This window comes from Osmerus eperlanus, chromosome 9, assembly GCF_963692335.1.
Source record: "Osmerus eperlanus chromosome 9, fOsmEpe2.1, whole genome shotgun sequence".
Classification (NCBI taxonomy): domain Eukaryota; kingdom Metazoa; phylum Chordata; class Actinopteri; order Osmeriformes; family Osmeridae; genus Osmerus; species Osmerus eperlanus.
The window spans coordinates 17529832-17550209 of record NC_085026.1 but is presented as its reverse complement, the minus strand read 5'-3'; the positions used below and the strand labels follow the sequence as shown (position 1 = coordinate 17550209).

Sequence of the window (20378 nt, the reverse complement as noted above, 5' to 3'; positions counted from 1 at the left end):
GTCAGTCAAACAGACCAGCTTACGCACTCCAAATCTTCCATCTTCCAAGACATATACTTGGCAGTAGTTGGTGGCAGCGTGACCAAGTACCTCTGACACAAGTAATTACCACTACACATAATTTCTCCCAAGTTTTATTGTTTAAAATCTTTATATAGTCACTTATTTTTACACAGCATGAAGATAGTTTCTCGTGTTTTATGAATTAGATGTTGAAACAATGCTTTAATGCACACTGCACAGTTGTCAGTGTAAGAAAGCATTCTAAACCTGCACTTTGAACATCTTTGTAGGACATAGTGTTTTAGAGGGTTAAGTACGTCTTATGATAAGAGTACAGTTGTCCTTTTCTCCTCATCAAAACCAGAACATTTTAGTTAAGTTTGCCTGTCATATTACAATTATTTGTCAGTTGTTGAACTAGAGGTTGTACATGACACATGGCACACTTATGAGTCTGCAGAAAGCAGTTTCTGTGAAACCCCAGAACTAGACAGCCGACATAAGCAGCAATTCTCCCCAATTCATTCCATGCAATAGTTCAATCTCCCTTTCTCTCTCCCCAATTTTCCCTTTTGCGGTAAACGATACAATCAATGCAGTTTTCATCATCATCATGAGAGTTTAGCCAGGGTCTGTTTGTTTGTGCTGAGTGGGCAGCGCTGTGGCTCACATGTCCAGCAGCAGCACTCGGGGGTCCTCCACCACGGTCTTGATCTTGCGGAGGAACGTGACGGCCTCTCTGCCGTCCACCAGGCGGTGGTCGTAGGTCAGAGCCACGTACATCATGGGCCGGATCTCCACCTGCAGCACACACACACACGGACACACACACACACAGGGCCTACATCACCCTCTGAGGCTTCACGTCAGTGACCTACATCCCCCTCTGAGGCTTAACCCTTGTGTTATCTTCGGGTCATTCTGACCCATCAGTCATTGTGACCCACCGTCGTATTGCGACAGATTTACTGCATACAAAGACAACGTGAAGCATTTTCTTTTAACAGCTAGGCTGTCTCAGACCCCCCACATTGCAAAGGTTAAAAGAAAATTATTTTAATTTGTTTTTGTATTGGGTAAAATTGGGTAAACACAACGATGGTTCATTATGAACCTTTGGGTCATGTGACCCGAAGGCAGCACAAGGGTTAACCTACATAAACTATCTGAGAAATCAGTATGTGGCAACATGAGCACCTCTTTTTATCAAAGATATGATAAAAGCAATTTTCATTATGCCAAACCAGAATCCGTATGCTTCTTAAATGAAATAGAGACCAAATAATGTTCTTAATGTAGCTATTAACCAAACATTTTTCCCAACTATATTTTTATAATAAGGTCAGATAGGTAGAACTTCATAACTCGCTTTGCTGCAGTTCAAAACGAGCCAATTAGCTCAAACCATCATAAATCAAATCAAATTTATTTGTATAGCCCTTTTTACACGCAAGCATGTCACAGAGGGCCAGCCACAGACACTGAAACCGTGAGAGAGAAAACAAGACTGTAGAACTATCCGGAAGGACGGACACACCTTTCCCTTGATGGCCACGGGCCGCTCGAAGATGCCGTGCATGCCGAGGATGGCGGACTGCGGGGGGTTGATGATGGGCGTGCCGAACATGGAGCCAAACACTCCTCCGTTACTGATGGTGAACGTGCCTCCGTCCATGTCCTCCACGGCCAGCTCGTTCCTGCGGGCCTGCGACCGAGCGCCACACAGCGTCAACACACCACACACACACACACACACAACACTGGGAAAACACCAGACACAAATTGCTTACCTTCTCTCCCAACTCGTTGATGGTCTTCTCAATATCGGTGAAGTTCATTCCCTCCACTCCGCGAATGACCGGCACCACCAGGCCCTGGGGACAAGGAGAACACCTGGGGTCAGCCTTGCTGCTCTGAACGCATCAAATACTGGAGTGGGGAGGAGTGGAGGGTCAATGAGTGAGGATACCTTTGGTGTCGCTACAGCCACACTGATATCCACATAGTCCCTGTACACAATCTCTTTGGTGGTGTCATCAATGACTGGAGAGACACAGAGGAGACAGTGAAACATAAACTTCATGTTCTTCAACTACAACTGAAAAGATATAAACACGTTTTCAGGTGTGATTTATCCATCTGTGGTTACGGAAACTAAAGATTCGTGTCAGCATACAACATCAATTTACATATCAGTGTGGGGAGAAGTTAGGGGTGGTAAACCACAAACATTTTAGACACTTGGATAAAAACGAAAAATGAAGATTAAAAGCCCTCTCCCCAGGTAGCTGCTGTAACTAGGCCAGTGTGGTGTTGAAGGGAGGAGATTCGTTTTGTGAGGTTTCTGAGGGTGGGTTATGGAATAAGCCCAAATGTCAATCTTGTTCTTGTTCAAACCCCCAGCCCCCCTGCAGAGCCTTCAGACACACGCCAGGTGAACCTACCGGCGTTGACTGAGGGCTGGTCTGTCAGAGCGTACGCCGCGGCCTTCACGAACGCAGACATGAAGCCCAGCTTGATACCGTGCTTCTTCAGGAAAGCATCCTTGTACATCTGCCTCATCTCACTGATATTGCTGTGGAAGGAAGGCAAACCGCAAAGCATATACTTATTACTTATAGGTACGATGTGAACCAGTCTGCCCTCCAGGGTCAGCGGTGCTGAGTGTCTGTGGCATAGCGCTGCTACTGTTTCACCGCCGCTTGTCCTTTCTTCGTGTTATGAAAAAAGGCTCTTGTATCTCTCTTTTTTAATTGTTTGTTTTCCTGTCTCTAACCCTGTTGAAGCTCTAGGGTTTCTCCGCTAACGTAGTTAGCCCCTCCCAAGACACACACTCTCCGAGAAAGGAGAGAAGAAGCGATAAAAATCTTCACTTTCCAAAGCCTGTAAATCTTATTGGCCTGTCATAAAAGCCCATATCGGTTGAGGCAGGCCCAGCACTCAGGGCCCAGGTCTCTGTGGGCCTCCTGGTCTGACTCTCCTTCAGCTCTTCACAAGGCCAGCCTGGGAAGTCTTCCTCCAGACCATCAATGCCAATCCAATTAGGACACAGAGAAACGCCTGAATAGCTGAAAGCTGACACCACGCATTTGCGGGGAAAAGAAATCCTTAAAGTGTCACCTCCAGCAAGGGGGGCTAACACTGGCATTAACGTTTCCTTGTAAATTAATAAAGCCCGTTTTAACAAATCTTATTTTTGTTTCTGCCCGCATTATGACCAAATATTTACATTCCTTCATTTAAGAGGGTGTAAGGTTTCAAAAAGCTGTTTCTATGAAGAACATTCCATAACTGTTTGTTTCCGCTCTTTAAAGCCGCAACACGAAGACACAACTTTTGAACTTGTTTAGTTAGGTTTGTACAATTTCCAGACAGTATTTGTTAATTTTCCATTTTCTATTTTATTAGATAAAAAATGTGACTTCAAACAACCTATGTGCTACTTTAGACGTGTGTGAAAGTGTCTCTCTTTAAGACACTTCCGACTCCATGGTTTTGAGGGTGGTAAGGTTCTGACGGTGGTTTGAGGGCTTATTAATTTATGGCAGCTGTGCTACTCTTAACTTTCCTACCTCATGTCGACCTCATTAAAGGTTGTCAGCATGGCACAGGTGTTCTGGGCCTCCTTCAGCCTCTGGGCGATCCTTAGTCTCATGCGGTTCATCTTGACCTGCCAGGAAAACACCAGTCAAAACTAAAAAGACACATTAGAAAACTGTGCAAACGTTTAGTTTTAACTGTTAAATCTGTAAATCTGTAGTCTGGTAGTGTGTGTGTGTGTGTCTGGTAGTGTGTGTGTGTGTCTGGTAGTGTGTGTGTGTGTCTGGTAGTGTGTGTGTGTGTGTCTGGTAGTGTGTGTGTGTCTGGTAGTGTGTGTGTGTGTGTCACCCTGTGCTCTGTCCTGGCTGCCTTGGGTCCTGCCTCAGCCGGGGTTACCGTGGCAGCATGGGCGGTGGGTTTGATGGCTGACACTACATCACACAGGAGAGGATCAGGTTAACCACATCAGCCACGGTCAGAACCAGCGTAACCATGGCAACCCAGACGACAGCTAGGACCCCTTACCGTGACGAGACGTGTTAAGCTAAACAGTCACCCCTCTGGCTGCAGTGTGGACTGACCTGGTTTGGAGGTCATGGCTTGTGCTGGCACAGGGGGTATGGGGGGCAAGCTGGTGGGGATGGGGCCCACGGTGAAGGGAGGGGGAGAGGGGGCGGGAGCGGCAGGGGGAGGAGCTGCTGCGGCAGCGGGGGCCTCGGCAGCGGGGGCTTCCACCGCTTTGGCTGCTCCTGCTGAAAGAGACAGGAGAGAGGAGACAGGAGAGAGGAGACAGGAGAGAGGAGACAGGAGAGAGGGAGGAGACAGGAGAGAGGAGACAGGAGAGAGGGAGGAGACAGGAGACAGGAGAGAGGGAGGAGACAGGAGAGAGGAGACAGGAGAGAGGAGACAGGAGAGAGGAGACAGGAGAGAGGAGACAGGAGAGAGGAGACAGGAGAGAGGGAGGAGAGAGGAGACAGAAGAGAGGAGGGAGGAGAGAGGAGAGAGGAGACAGGAGAGAGGGAGGAGACAGGAGACAGGAGAGAGGGAGGAGACAGGAGAGAGGGAGGAGACAGGAGAGAGGGAGGAGACAGGAGAGAGGAGACAGGAGAGAGGAGACAGGAGAGAGGAGACAGGAGAGAGGAGACAGGAGAGAGGAGACAGGAGAGAGGGAGGAGACAGGAGAGAGGAGACAGGGAGGAGAGAGGAGACAGGAGACAGGAGAGAGGGAGGAGAGAGGAGACAGGGAGGAGAGAGGAGACAGGGAGGAGAGAGGAGACAGGAGAGATCAGGTTCAGATTGAGGCCACACTGAGAGGCAGGTCGGAGGGTCAGAACCAAACTGAACGACCACCCCTGCTTCCACTGGTCTCCGGCTGCCCCTGCTCTGGTACTGACCTCCCTGCCGCCCCTGCTCTGGTACTGACCTCCCTGCCGCCCCTGCTCTGGTACTGACCTCCCTGCCGCCGCTGCTCTGGTACTGACCTCCCTGCCGCCCCTGCTCTGGTACTGACCTCCCTGCCGCCCCTGCTCTGGTACTGACCTCCCTGCCGCCCCTGCTCTGGTACTGACCTCCCTGCAGCCACTGCTCTGGTACTGACCTCCCTGCCGCCCCTGCTCTGGTACTGACCTCCCTGCCGCCCCTGCTCTGGTACTGACCTCCCTGCCGCCCCTGCTCTGGTACTGACCTCCCTGCCGCCCCTGCTCTGGTACTGACCTCCCTGCCGCCCCTGCTCTGGTACTGACCTCCCTGCCGCCACTGCTCTGGTACTGACCTCCCTTCCTGAGTTTGAAGAGAGGAGTTCCTCCCTCCACCTTCCCTCCGTCAGGGACCAGCAGCTCCTCGATCACCCCGGCCGCAGGTGACGGCACCTGCACGGACGTCTGGAGACACGACACATCCTCACACACAACTCTGCCCCAAGCACAAGCTCAACCATCGGCCTTTTATCAAGACAATACACAGGCCAAAGGCATTCAATGATGCAACAGCCATTCTTGCAGCGAAGGGTCTTACCTTATCAGTCTCTATCTCACACACCACCTCATCCTCAGACACAGTGTCTCCAACACCTGCAAGGATACAGGGACAAAGGATCCTCTTAATAATAACAATAACAATGATAACAACAACAACAATAATAATAATAACATACTTATTTAGCAGATGCTTTTATCTAAAGCGACCTGCGGATGGGGATTTGATCCTGCCACCTCTTGATCGACAGTCAAACGCTCTAACCACTGAGCCAAACCTAAAGAGAAGGTCCCATGGAGGCTCACCTTTCTCCCACCGCACATCGCCCTCTGTGACAGACTCAGCGAACGCCGGAGTCTTGACTGTGACCACCTCGTTCTCTAGAGGAGACACGCCACAAACCACTCACGTCACATGACAGTGGATCAGCACGTCACATGACAGTGGATCATCACAGAAACACGGCACTGATTTAAGGAAGAAATTAAGGATGTTTGGAAAGACACGTACTGCATGTTATGGATGTTCTGAAGTAACGGATCTGGAAGACGGTAGACTTGGGCTCGTATTGCCTAAAACACAAACACATCGACAAAATATCAAGCTGCAAGCAGGACAAACTGTGTCGAATTACATACAGCCTACTATGCCAACGAGTATCATCAAACAGAATGTAGTGTAACCCTATAAGAGGTAGAGTATGCTGTGAGACTCACACATGGCTGTTTAAGGTTACGCCATGGCTTGTAGAGAGGGCTGTAACACAAATTATAAAACTGAATAAGCTGATGAGGCATCCTACAATATTCTACACCGAGAACGCAGTCACCCACTTACCTGAGGTGGCCCGACGAACCCATACATTGTTTCCCTGTTAAAAGAGCGAGTAAACAGGGTTAGGGTCTGTACAAGGAACCATCGACTATAGGCACACACACAACCTGATACCGTAGCTTCGTAAACGTGATCCTTCTGTAGATGGCTCATGTCAATCAGAAACTAGGTGGGCTAAACTAAGTATATCTCATGTGTTTGATATGATATGTGGGTCTACATTTCAAGGCTGTTGCATTTGTGACCCGTTATGCACGTGTGGACAATAAAGTTACGTTCAGCTTTGTAAAGTCAATGACACCAGTGTGGCACTGGGTACAGTCAAAGGTCAGTGGAAACCGACATGGGAAGCCACTGCTGAACTAGTGGTGACTTAGTTAGCCTAGGCCCTGTGTGTTTTAGACATACAACCTGTTGAAGGAGTATAGAGATAGCACTGGGTACAGGACGTAGAATCGTTGTACAGTTCCCTCGACAACACAAAACGTCAATAAATGACCGTAGCTTGAGAAGATGTCAGGCTTATCTTTGAATGCAGAGCTCATGGATTTGTTTGTCTTTCGGACTGTTTGGAGGGGGTACTGAGACAGACTTTGGACGTTGAGGTTATTTTGGCAATAAACCAGAAACACATACTACCGTTTTGGCCGGCTGCATTAAAAGGAATGCATTCTGTATCACGCTGGTTGACAAGCTACTGTATTTGACTGACGCTAAGAGCATGATTAAAATGACCTCAGTTGTAACTGCTGATCCGGCTAAATGCTAGTCTAGCTAACTTGAGTTACAAGGTAGCCATGTAGCACAGAATAAGCTTGCTTCATCTGTCAAAATGTAGAATAAAAAGAAAACATATATGTATTTATATTATTCCCTATACTGCATGTAACAGAAGATTCCGAAAAACGATCCCGACTGCACTAGATGTGCCGGGTATTCTCAGTGTCATGCTGTCCTTGGCTTGAATGTTAAGGCCCAGCGGCCTAGCGCACTCAACACTAGTTACCGGGAGCAGCGTTAGCTTGCAAGCCTGTAGACAGAAGAAATACGTCCCAGTTTTGGTTTCCGGTGCGTATAATGCGTACCTGGCGAAGGGCAGATAAAGAGCGACCAAAATTCCGGGTGAGACACCGGGAATGGGATAACATTTTGGCTGTAGAGACAGCAACCCGTCCGTGGGAGGAAAGCTCCTGTCCTGTCACAACGTACCGTAGCTCACGCTGGAGCGGTTCAACTACCGCAGATGTCGTGTGGGGTGAACCAACACCAGCAGCACACAGGGGCGCAGGAGACACATCTCAATAGTTTCAAGTCGCTTTCTTTCCTCATCTCCTCTTCTTGTCTTTACACTAAGGTGATGGCACCGTCGGTAAAATCAAAACTGAAAAGTGTATTAATCTTGTTCGCTTTCATACTAGCGGTGTTCTCGTCGGAATAGTTAGCTAGAACTGACAATGTGCGGAGATATGGTCACTTTTGATACAACCTTGGATAATCTCAACAATATTCAGTTTCAACACCTGCACTCAGCAGGAGCGGCGGCTCAAAACACCTCGACACAATAAATAGTACAGTACACTTAAATAATGTGTTTCGATAAAATAAGAAAATAATACATAGGCTACTGCTACGGCCAACAGCCCTAATGCTAAACTGTGTCGACATCACATAGACTTAAAAAATCTCCAGTAGCCAGACAAATCGAGTGGTCAAGAGATTTTTCCCTTGTATTCTACGGGATTTCCACGTGTCCAGTTGTGTCTCAACAACTCCCATTTATCTTTAGAGGCCACGCCTATATTCCGGTTTGCTATGACAGTGTCTCGCTCTCTCATCACCTCATCCCTGCCTCTTGGTGCATCAACTCCACTGTCCTCAACGCAACAGGTAAGGCGCATGCTGTTACTATACTCTGGCACACGCGCTAGTAGTGACAAGTTAGAATTGTTTAGATTAGATAATGAAAATAATTACAAGACTATGTTTTGTGTAATTTATCAAAGCAAGTGTTTGTGAAAGTTATTCAAAGATTCACATTTTAAGCACACTATCATTTCGGGGTATTCTCTCACGATTGGGAAGCACATAGCAAGCATGAAAAAAACAATCATTTTAAAGTTTAATGTTTGTGTTTTCTGAAAAGGTGGAAAAACTTGGTCAATAAATAGTCAAACTGTTTAGGCACAATGTCAGGGTACGTCTTCACGTCTGAAGCTCTTCTAGTTTTAGGACTTTAAATGATCATGAGTTGATAATATTGAAACAAATCTTGAAGGTCATTATTATTAGTTTGGCTGTATTAATGCATTAATATAGTTCAGTTACGAAATCAACAAAATCTTTATTTGATTGAACACAGTGAAATAACACATCCGGTAATTTTATTTATTCTATAATCTTACCTGTCCACCAGTCACTGCAATGGATACTTCAGTCTACACTACACAATTTGCCGTAAATTATAGATTATAGATCAATTCTGTTGCAAGTGTAAAATAGTATTCCCGTGTGAAATATTATTTATTTATACTTCCCAAGCCTGTTTTTATGTTATTACATGTATATACTGAGGTTAGATGATATGTTGTTATTACATGTATATACTGAGGTTAGATGGTCAATTTGACTGTGGCAGTTTTGTGGCTCTGAGTTTATTAACTAAATATATTACTGAGCCAACTTAATTGCACAGTAAAATAAGATGATATATTGTAAATGTTGTAGGCATATCTTTTTGGTAACTCGTTCTATATATTAATTAATGCATTTTAGATTGAAGATACAATTGTATATTGGATTGTACATTGATTAATGGTATATACAATGTATCATCAAAAAGACTGAACGCTATCTTAAGTAGGCTATTGAAATCATAATACGCATAACAAATATAACATATTACTTTTAGTAACCAAGGCAAGGCCAAAACATATAGAACTGCAATGATAACAAATAACACAATCAGGATTGGTTTAGGTTTTCTTACGTATAACTAAAGGCAATGTATTCTGTCCATACTTCCACTGTAATTGAAAAACAACCTATTGAACAGTGTAAAGTTACTTAAGAAGAGAATGATTCTTACCTCAATACTTGCATGAATTATCAGTGCAATTTCTCAAGCCTTTCAAAAACTGATTTAAAATACCTTTCATGAGTTAAGAACTGTTTTTCATTTTATCATGATAATTCCAAACCAAAGATGAAAGGAGACATATAAGTGATTCTGTGTTTTTTTTTTTTTGCCTCAAGATCTTGATATTATGGTGGATGTATCTGCAGGTTTTCTTGTAATGAACATATCCTTTGACATTTAATACTATCAATATGTAATTTCACAATTTGCCAACGGAAGAACTCATCTTAAAATCAGAAATGACATCAAAAAGACATACAATAGTTTCTTCAGTGAAGCAGCATAATAATATTTAAATAATATTTTTTTAAGAAAACACAATTATTTTCTTTGAGAGCACAGTTTATATTCAAGCATCAATAGGTGGAATCCATTGAGCCAAAACATGTGAAGTAAGACAGAGAACTGTAAAAATGATTGAGACTGTGATGTACCAAAGACTTACGGTGCTCTGTTCTGTTTCCAGGGACTCAGATCTGAGGAGAACTCTGTGGTCTGCCCTCTCACTGTCACTGGTGTCACCAGCAGCACCCAGCAGCATGAACCTCAGCCTGTCTGACCAGAACATGCAGACACCCAGCGACGGCTGCTCGGAGGACGACAAACCCGACCTCATGATCCCCTGCTTCCGCAGGAACATGTACGAGGAGCCCATGACCACCTACTCAAACAGCTCCCTGATCTCTCAGCTCCTGCGCAAGACCATCCAGAACAAGAGGACCATGGACGAGAGCCATTTCTACCTCCCGCCGTCCGCGGTGTCCAGCTCCACCATGGCTGACTCCTGCCAGGAGGACCAGAGCAGCGTCTCCTCCAAGGACAGCACGGCCGAGTCAGCTTCCCCGGGGGTGCACCTCTCCACGGGGGCCAGCCCGGAGGGAGAGCGACCGCTCAGCGATCACCTCAAGGCCAAACGCGCCCGCGTGGAGAACATCATCAGAGGCATGGCCGGGTCACCCAACAGCCGGCTCCACGGGGACAACGGGAGGCCGGACTCGGAGGCTAGGGAGGCCTACCGGGAGAACAAACGCAAACAGCGGCTGCCCCAGCATCAGGAGCACTGCCTCGGCGAGGCAGCCCAAGTCAGCAGAGGCAGCGGAGGCAGCAGCAAGGATGAAGAGTGCCACAAGCTGAAGGAGCAGCTGCAGAGCATGCAGACGCTGCTTCGTCAGCTGCAGGAGAAGTTCCTGCAGGTCTACAACCAGGAGGACGCGGAGCGCAAGGAGACAGGGGAGGAGCTGCCCTCTGGCAGCACCCCGGGACACCACGGCCCGGCGGAGGACAAGGAGGGCGGCTACGAGGACGATTATGAGAAGCAACACGACCCGGTGACCGGCGAGGGTGGGGACCGGGGGAAGACTGAGGGAGGTCACCGCAGGGTCGACAAGAGCCTTCAGGAAACCTTGAAGCAGGAGCTGTCCAAGGCTGTGTCCGAGAGTGTCGACCTGGTGTTCAAGAAGCTGAGTTCTGCAGGCGTCAGTGTGTCTCCTCCGCAGCGCCTGTGCCCCAGTCCGGAGCTGCTCGCCCTGGACTCAGAGAAGAAGAACCAGGCAGCGTGTGTCCAGGAGCAGTCCCACGTTGATGACGTCATCAAACCCAGGTCTCTGGACTACTACGAGAGCCCCGCAGCCCAAAGCCCCCAGGACCAGACGGAGGCTCTGTCCCTGGTGGTCCGCAAGCCCACCCTCACCCAGCTGGGCTCGGCCGGCCAGGCGGTGAAGAGACCCTACCCCCTGCACCAGCCTCCGTTCCAGTTCAGTTACAGCACACCCCTGCACGACAGCCACATCCTGGAGCACCTCCTCAAATTCGGGCCTCACTCTAACTTTGGAGGCCTCCACTGCATGCCCCCGCCTTTGGACAGAACCTCCCCAGACTCGGTGGACCTTCCCTGGGACAGCATGGCCATGAGGTCGAAGGTGACCTCCAGCCACCTTGCCCACCACCCTCGGCCTTCGGCCCTGGGGCCGGTGGACAGCCTGTGTCTCCCTCATGTCAAGATGGAATGTGGAGACCTGCAAAGCATGGCCGAAAGGAACTCCTACCTGGCTCTCAATATATCCTTTACTACACGCAGGGTCTGTGTGTGTGTGCGTGTGCAACAGTTATTCTTTTCAGCCTGTAAAACTGTGGATTCAACTTTATGGATATATAGTTGGAAATATTGTAGGCTACCAAGAGAGTTACCTAGGTTTTACAACATTTCAAATAGAAAATGAATAGCAACATAACAGGTATTCAGGCTTGCATTCCCAGTTAAACAATGACTGGTCAAGTTCATTGCAGTATGAGCAGATGCAATAAAACCGACTTCAAGGAGAATTTTTTCTTTGATCTCTCTAACCCCCAAGAAAATTACAGCATCTTCTTTAATCTGAGCAGAGTAATGACTTTAAGTCCAGAAAAAGACAAATAAAAAGGAATACAAGGCTTTGATAAGAATTGTCAGGAACAAAAGCCAATTTTCAAAGGCAGTGAAAGCATCAGTTTCTTTTCAGGAAGCAGTGTTTTTTTAGACTTGAAAAGGTGCAGAATATATTCCTCTATCATCTGAGTGATGGGGGTGCATCTAAGAGGTCATGTCTGAGTGCCAGTGAACACCACAAGTGCCTTCAAACCACAACACTTGAGCTCCTGTCTTACACAGGATGGATGCCTCCATCAAAGTATACCATCTGTTTTTGAAAAATTTACCCTAAGTAACAATTTAAAAGAATTTCCACTGAAATTGAAACAAAAACAACCCAAGAAGAAATGATGTGTTTTTTTCTAAAGCTTTGTGTTTTATTTTTAAGACTTGTAACTGCTAGTTGTAGTTTTTGTTACTGTAGTAAGATGACAAAGACGTCTGGTTTCTTCAGAGTGACTCATCTTACGTCCATTATAAGGAAGGTCCTAAACATTGTCCTAAGTGGTCATTGTTGAGTAGCTATTAGTTGTTTGGCTTCAGAAAAGAATAGAATACACTCTCTCTGGATGCACTCTGTATTTGCAGTGCAAAGAGATCCACTTCTCTTTGAAATATCTCACATAAATATTTCATTCCAACTTTTTTTTTTACCTTTTTCAAAGGTAGAATTCCCTAATAAATGTATGGTGTGCTGTGGCCTGATAAGAAATTACCTAAGGCGTGGTTATGAAGGCTTCAGAAACAAGCTCTCAGAACATCTTCAATAGCACAGAGAAAAAAAAATAAGAAAAGGAGATATGTTGATACGGCTAACAAAAAATATACTTTAAATATAATATTTTGCCATGAGGTAGATTAATAAAAATAGCCTAGTGTTCTCAAAAAGATGGTAAAAATCTATTTACAAAACATCTTTTCAATCCTCTCCACTCCAGGAGAAGATACCAAAAGCGCCCGTTCCTAATTTACATTTACATTTAGCAGACGCTCTTTTCCAGAGCGACTTACAGTAAGTACAGGGACATTCCCCCCGAGGCAAGTAGGGTGAAGTGCCTTGCCCAAGGACACAACGTCAGTTGGCATGACCGGGAATCGAACTGGCAACCTTCGGATTACCAGCCCGATTCCCTCACCGCTCAGCCACCTGACTCCCTATCCCTGAATCCCTAATTGAAATCCGTAATCTAATTCATGACGCTGTTTTGCCAATAAGCACATGTTAGGGTCATAATTGACTCTCTCTTGTTACTTGAGAGCTGTTCGTCCGTCTAATCCAATCAAACCGAGTTAGAGGCAACACAACCCTAGCAGTCTATTAACGTCTGGTGAACTGATTTGTGAAGTGTGTCACAGCAGACTGTTCTAACTGCCTTAACGTTGACACATCCAGGAGGGTCTCACTCCCAATCATCTGAAGAAGGCCAAGCTCATGTTCTTCTACACCCGCTATCCCAGCTCCAACGTCCTGAAGACCTTCTTCCCAGACGTCAAGGTGAGCTGTCTCCGTCCTTCCCAGAGCAGGAGGGATGTCGAGCCTGTGCGAAGGCTGCTGGCTGCGGATCTGAGGTCACAACTCTGTCTACCTGTGCCTGTGGACGGCGTGGGAGGGTGGAACCAGCAGTGCGCTGGAGGAAGAACAAAGCAAGGGAGGGTTTACAGCAACAAAGCAGAAAAGCCAGGAGCATGTCCTGGGGTGGAGAGAGACAGGGGCTCATTCTCTCTTTAAAAAGCCACTCCAGTCAGCAAATGGAGGGACAAAAGGCCGTAGGAGAGGCAGTGCTATTGTGCTCAAACCCAGGCGAGGTTTTACACCGGTTGGACTGCAGCAACCGCCAGCCTGCAAGCTGCTAGCAGAGCTGGTCCTGACCACAGCTTCCTGTTTGTCAGGGTACATGACCTAGTCTCCTATTCTGCACACCCAGACTCTCTCTTCTCAGGCCACTGGAACTGGGCCTCCTCCCTAGCCTCCTCCCTAGCCTCCCTAGCCTCCTCCCTGGCCCTGCCCCGAGGTCGGGGGCGAGGCTGCAGCCGGCCTGGGTCTCCTCCTTGCCCACAGCCCCGTGGTGGGAAGTGGCAGGGAACAAAAGGAGGTCTAATCCTGGTGTCTGGTTCCATCCTGTCAGGCCGAGGCAGTGAGAGGGAATCTTCCTTCTGTCCGCGCAGCGCCTGCTTTCTCACCCAGCCCAGCGGAGGGGGGAAACGTCTTTGATGCCTGCCCAGCCCTTGGGTGTTTTTTTCTGGGTGAAGAGATAAAACAACAGGGTGGATGTCAAGACTGAGTTTAGAAACACACAGCTATGACAGATGTTTTTTTTTCTTTCTGTATAAGTTGATGGGAAAAGATCTGAGCAATTAATGTCGAATGAAGTGATGGACCATTGAGATCCATATGGCTGACGTGTTGATACCCCCAGAAAAGTCCATTTAGATCTTTCAGGAAAATACATAATTTTCTCAGGTTTAAATTAATTACTATTTAAGACGCACTTGAATCAAAACATTAATTTCCTAAAATAATATTTGCTTAGAAAAATTCATTAAACACAGTTTATGTGTACAGTTCTTTCCTTTATCACTTGATGATGATTAAGTCGGTGGAAACATGCATGACTGGGTAATGGTCTCATGTTGTCCTCTGCTTCTCTCCAGTTCAACCGCTGCATCACCTCCCAGCTCATCAAGTGGTTCAGCAACTTCAGAGAGTTCTACTACATCCAGATGGAGAAGTTTGCTCGTCAGGGCGTCATAGACGGGGTCAACGACGTCAAGGACATGTCTGTCAGCCGAGACTCAGAGCTGTTCCGCGCCCTCAACATGCACTACAACAAAGCCAATGACTTCCAGGTACGTGAAGACCACCTGACCTCCCTGGTCTCTCTCCCACGGCTCAGCTTTTTTTTTATAACTGAGGATGCGGCCGTTAAATATGGTTTTCTTATTAAAAAGTGTGTGTGTGTGTGTGTGTGTGTGGGGAGGGGGGCCTGTCCGATCTGCCCCTGGTCCAACTGATGATGTAGGAGAATAACACACCAAAGCTTCCATCTATTATGTTTAACAGCATAAAATGTCTTATAACCGGGCCTTTAACGGCATCTTTACAAAATAAATTATTTTTCTCTTCAGTTATTTAAAGATCTATCGAGCATTCTTGACTGTGTCACAGCTCTGACAACAGCTGTGGTGGGTTCTGCTGGCACAAGCCCCCGGACACCTACAGGGCTGTGATCCAGACGACCATGGCCCTGCCCTGACCCACACGCTACAGCACCTGTGGCTGTCTGTGCAGCCGTTATCTAAACTCCAGGGCGATGCTTTATCAAACTGTGGGAAGAGGAAACCACAGAATCCCACTAAAACAACTGGGGATTAGAGAAGCAGTGCGCCTGACTGGGGCTCAGATTGCTACTGATGCGGAATGCTGAGAAAGATGCTGTGAATTCCGAGGGAGAAGGGAGGCTGGTGGGAAAGCAGTTGTCTTTACCTTGGGACCAAGACATTCCTCTCCCAGGGATGCTTTGTGTCGGGAGATGAGGGGAAAGAAAAATAAATTATGCCAACAACTGTACGAACCGGTCTATGGGAAATAACAGCAGCCGGGGGGGGGGGGGGGGGGGGGGGGGGGGGGAGACAGCGCCTCATCCCAGCATCCCTTGTATCCAGGCTCTGTCTAATGGTTGCTGTTGGGGTTCCTGGGAAGGGCCCTATCCAGCTCCCTCTCCTCTCACAACATCAGGGCTGGAAACTACTATTTGACCACTTGATGATTTGTTTGATGCAGTGTGTTAGGCGTAGAGCAAAAAAATATTTGAAGGCGATGAGGGTTGGGAAAAGCTAGGATGCTTTCAAAACAGGTCACTCAGTGATCTACAACTTTGATTTGTGTTTTCTTTAAACAGGTTCCGGATAGGTTCCTTGAGGTTGCTGAAATAACACTACACGAGTTTTACAACGCTATCTCAACATCCAAAGATTCAGACCCGTCGTGGAAGAAGGCCATATACAAGGTTATCTGCAAACTGGACAGTGATGTTCCTGACGAATTCAAATCATCCACCTGCCTATAGGACTTTGTACAGATAAAGAAAACATTTCGACAACAAATCTAAAAGCGAGACATTTCAGTGTTGTAAATAAAACATTACCACGTCAGTCAAAGAAGGGTCTACTAAAATGTTCTTTTTAAGCTACCTTATTGAAAAATTAAATAGGTTAAGTTGTCTTTAAACCGATTTTCAGTATTACATGCATTCTTTTTTCATTTTTTAAAGATGTTTAGGTGTATACAAAATATATTGTATAGCATGTTGGTTACATATGGATCAGTGATATCTGACAGTTTGTGGAACTTGATGGTCATGGCAAAGACTTGGACATAAATTGAGAATGTTGAAAACGTTTTGTACATTTTTGAAATAATCTTTTGACTTTTATCTTGGGTATGTTTTGTTGTTTTAAATCCTAATTCAGAAACAATTATAGAACCAACTCTCTGGGAATTTACTCTGCTTCAGTTTGATCAAATACAGTTAGTGTATAATAAAACTAGAACTGTACATTTGAAGACACCATACCATGTTTTAAGATTATATTACAGACTAAGTCATTTTACAGAAAGTTATAAAAAAAATTGTCATTATGTACAAGCATACAATCAAGATATGTCTGTTTACTGTGAACATGCCACAAACTCTGTATTTTTGAGTGGTTAATATACAGTATAGAATAAAACTGCACTTAACTCTTATAATCTTAGTGTAATGTGTTTAAAATAGGAATAACATGAATGTTACTCACTAGAGATATTTCACTGTTTCAAATAAATGTGTTTTCTATTTGACATGTTAGCGACTCTCCATCGAAAAACATTTTGTTTAAATTCTGTGTCACTAAGACTCCTCTAATCCGGGCCATACAAACTATGCTGCTCATATTGTTCACTGAAGCCAATTCAAGTCGACTTTCTAAGGCCAGCATTCATTGTTGCGGCTCGCGCGGATGCGAACAACTGCCACGTCTTAAAAACAGACACAATGCATTCCCTCCTAATGACTGACGCCCAATGTGACCTCATATCAGAATAGTGCGACCAAAGCAAAATTCCACAAACCCGTTGACTCTTTCTTCCAGGCACCCGCTCAGAGCGTGGTAATCACTTCACAAACACACGTGTCCGTCACTGCCCTCCCGGCCCCCTCTCTGGTCACACAACACACACACACACACACAACACACACCACACATACATAAATAGAAATGTTGGTTGAACAAAATCCTGGAACGTCTAAATTAAAACACAGAAGGAGCGACAAAGTTCAGCTTTTCATTCAAGAGCTTTTACATCTTAGAAACTAAATGGGGGGGGGGGGGGGTTGGGGAATCAACTGACAAGAAGCACTTCATCAAAGTACAACGTTTGGTGGTCATGTGATGAACTGTTTTGGCACAGCATAGAACAAACATTTAATTGGAAAACCTGTTAGGCACCCAAGTACCAATTACATTGGAAATGATAACATTAAAGAAATTAAAACACAAGTTTGATTGGTTTCGCGAGAAGGACTGGAGAATACAAACCTTTGTAATCATTTAATAGACATTTCTTTTCAATTAGATCAATCTTCTTCCGTAATTGATTAAAATGTTCAACTCAATTAAAATGTCACTGGTTGAACCTAAGTGCTTTATTCAAATTAATTTGTTATGACATTTCCAGTACAAGACTTGGTAATGAGATGTTAGTTTATTTCCTCCAGGAACACAATGACACTTATTGAGGGACTTGTTGCACTTGTTGATTAGTTGTAACTGATTTAACTACTTGTAGGCCTACTCACTGTGAATTATATTATTGTTGCTTGCTTTTCTCCAGGTACACTCTAGCACTTCCGAGGATCATGTTGTTTAATTGTAATTTCTTTAACAACATGCTCTTCTGGTTCTAATGATTTGCTTTTCACAATGTTTGCTTCATGTTTTCGCTACCTGCAATGTTTTGGGGGCCATCTCGTTGGTTATGATCAGTGACCTATGCACTTTTTGTAAAGCTCTCTCTTGGAAGTTGCTTTGGATAAAAGCGTCAACTAAATGAATAAATGTAAATGTAGCGTCTGATATGAAGGAAAACAAAGACAAGTTGTCTCTAACGTTTCGAGCCTTCACAGCTCTTCTGTGGTTTTCTCTGAAGAGGAACTCTCACAGCCAAGCCAAAGAGAAATAGTTATTTAAACGTTAGGTAGCTGCATCCCTGAGAGCAATGCCATAGCCAGATATGAAAGACTAAGCGTGTATGTATTGTGGTATACATTTGTTTGTGGGTCATCACGGCCATGGGAGTACGGTGTGTGTCAGCATGACTACCCATATAACTACTCATAACACCATCAGAGATGGATCCTCGAGAATACTTATTGCTGAAGCTCAGTGGTTAGAGCATTTCTGTGTATCAAGTGGTTACAGTTTCAAATCTCTGTGCGTTGCTTTGGATAAATAGCATCTGCTAAATGAATACATTAATAATGATAGATTTTACCCATAGAAACTACCCTGTTCCCATAGAGACCACTCCTGGAGACCAGTTCCCCTCATGTGCTGGAGGCCCACATTGTGTTCAGAGAAAAGGAGAGTTACAGCCAACATGAAATATTGGCTGACACATACATGCCTGTCAATAAAATTATTGGGTTATTTATAAGTTCAACAAAACAATTGTAGAATTTGACATTCGTTTTTTAACATGTTTAATGTTCCATGTCTCGCTCTGCAAAAGGAGACGAATAGGCTACAGCAAAGCAAAGGAGAAGTGGTGTCACCTAGTGGTCGTTTGAGGAAACACAACTGTGTTCAAACGTCATTGTCAGACTCATCTCAATGACTGTAGAAAAAATGTGTAGAAAACCGACAAAATATCTCATTATAGTTTGATAATTTTGCTTACAAAATATTGTTTGTGTTTTTGGATTGTATGTTCTATCACAGTCAGATTGTTTAAATCCATAAACAGGTGGTAGTCACTGGCTCATTGCAACAGAGCAAACTGGTTTGGAAAACAGAACTTCAGAATGGTCTCTGTATTTATTCAACAGTATCGTAAACCATTACGATCGCTGTAAAACATATTTAACAATCATGTTGTACACGAGGCCTCACATAAATAACCCAACAGTAAACGGTGCCATGCAGAGAGAACAACGTCAACAGCCTTGTGAGGAGGAACATCGTCCTGAGAGAAAACACTGTGAGCAGAGTTCCTTTCAGATGAAGGCGCTGTGATCAAACCCAGGAGGGCTGGAGACTGAGGGAGCAAGGCGGAGGGACTGGGGCGGTTCTCCCGCTTAATCCTCCGTTTCTCCTCCAAGAGGGGCTCTCTCCCTGGGAGGGCGAGGGGCGGCGAGGGGCGGCGAGGGACAGGAACTTGAGAATGGAGGACGCTGACTTTAGGCTGCCCTTCAGACAGCCTCTCCTCAACGTAGTTTCATGTGATCACCGGTAAATCTTTATTAATTTTAATTGGAGCCCCCATTTAAAAGAGCAATTAAAGCGGATTAATCGAGCCCATCCCGTATAATGTCTTCTGTTAATTAGTTTGTCAGCACTGTTTTAATATCGCCTAATGACTTCATATTTCAGGGCTGACATTAAAGGGATGCTGAAGGGAAAGGGAGGGTTTTATCAGAATGTGCCGTTGTCGGGGCCAATGTCCCCAGTCACCAGGCAAGGTCAGGACTGGGGCCGTGAGGAGGAAAACAGGGGGCACACGCCTCAGGGGGACACACACACCTAACATACATGCACCGTCACACACACTTTCTCACACCCATGCACCTAACACACAAGCACCCTTACACATCTAACGTACACACTCCCTCACACACCGATTGTCCTGTCGTGGAAACACACACAACTCGCACGCCCCTTGCTCTCTACCAGACTCAGTGATTCTCTCTCTTCCCCCCTCCCCCTCACACCCCCCCCTGAGGGCTTGTCTTTTGAAAGCAGGCTTCCGTTGTCATTACAGTCTCCCTGGAGAGATCAAGAAGTCAGGGAGATATACGCCACCATACTGAGAGGGGAATAAAAGACGCACATGAAAGGCTCATCAATGTGTTGCATCTCGGTTGTTTCAGTGTTGACTTTAGACGCTGCAAATCTGCTGAGAGACAGAAACAGAGAGAGAATCCCCGGCCCTGGATCTGTGAGAGAGGGAGGCCCATAGCCCTGGCTCTGTGAGAGAGGGAGGCCCATAGCCCTGGATCTGTGAGAGAGGGAGGCCCATAGCCCTGGATCTGTGAGAGAGGGAGGCCCATAGCCCTGGATCTGTGAGAGAGGGAGGCCCATAGCCCTGGCTCTGTGAGAGAGGGAGGCCCATAGCCCTGGATCTGTGAGAGAGGGAGGCCCATAGCCCTGGCTCTGTGAGAGAGGGAGGCCCATAGCCCTGGATCTGTGAGAGGCCCCGGCCCTGGCTCTTTGAGAGAGAGAGGCCCA

At 45.9% G+C, this 20378-nt stretch overlaps 2 protein-coding genes and 1 long non-coding RNA gene across 3 annotated transcripts in view; 1 reads left to right on the top strand and 2 right to left on the bottom strand.

Moving 5' to 3' along the window:
• Nucleotides 1–120: 120 nt before the first annotated feature.
• Nucleotides 121–7602, bottom strand: dlst (dihydrolipoamide S-succinyltransferase). Its single transcript, XM_062470007.1, has 15 exons — nt 7437–7602; nt 6355–6388; nt 6234–6273; nt 6028–6089; nt 5823–5897; nt 5557–5612; nt 5315–5423; nt 4125–4295; nt 3892–3974; nt 3576–3673; nt 2448–2578; nt 1973–2046; nt 1794–1877; nt 1541–1708; nt 121–804 (listed from the first exon to the last, which is right to left on the bottom strand). Exons 1-15 carry the CDS (start codon nt 7497–7499, stop codon nt 670–672), a joined length of 1383 nt encoding a protein of 460 aa, XP_062325991.1. The 5' UTR covers nt 7500–7602; the 3' UTR covers nt 121–669.
• Nucleotides 7603–8170: 568 nt separating this feature from the next.
• prox2 (prospero homeobox 2) lies at nt 8171–16486 on the top strand. The gene is made up of 5 exons (XM_062470099.1): nt 8171–8238; nt 9954–11542; nt 13280–13389; nt 14547–14741; nt 15794–16486. Exons 2-5 carry the CDS (start codon nt 10027–10029, stop codon nt 15959–15961), a joined length of 1989 nt encoding a protein of 662 aa, XP_062326083.1. The 5' UTR covers nt 8171–8238; nt 9954–10026; the 3' UTR covers nt 15962–16486.
• LOC134027003 (uncharacterized) overlaps nt 11165–20378 on the bottom strand; it is a 31106-nt gene continuing 21892 nt past the window's right edge. Inside the window, exon 3 of the long non-coding RNA XR_009931402.1 lies at nt 11165–14134. This is a non-coding gene — a long non-coding RNA (uncharacterized LOC134027003). The remainder of the gene's footprint in view (nt 14135–20378) is intronic.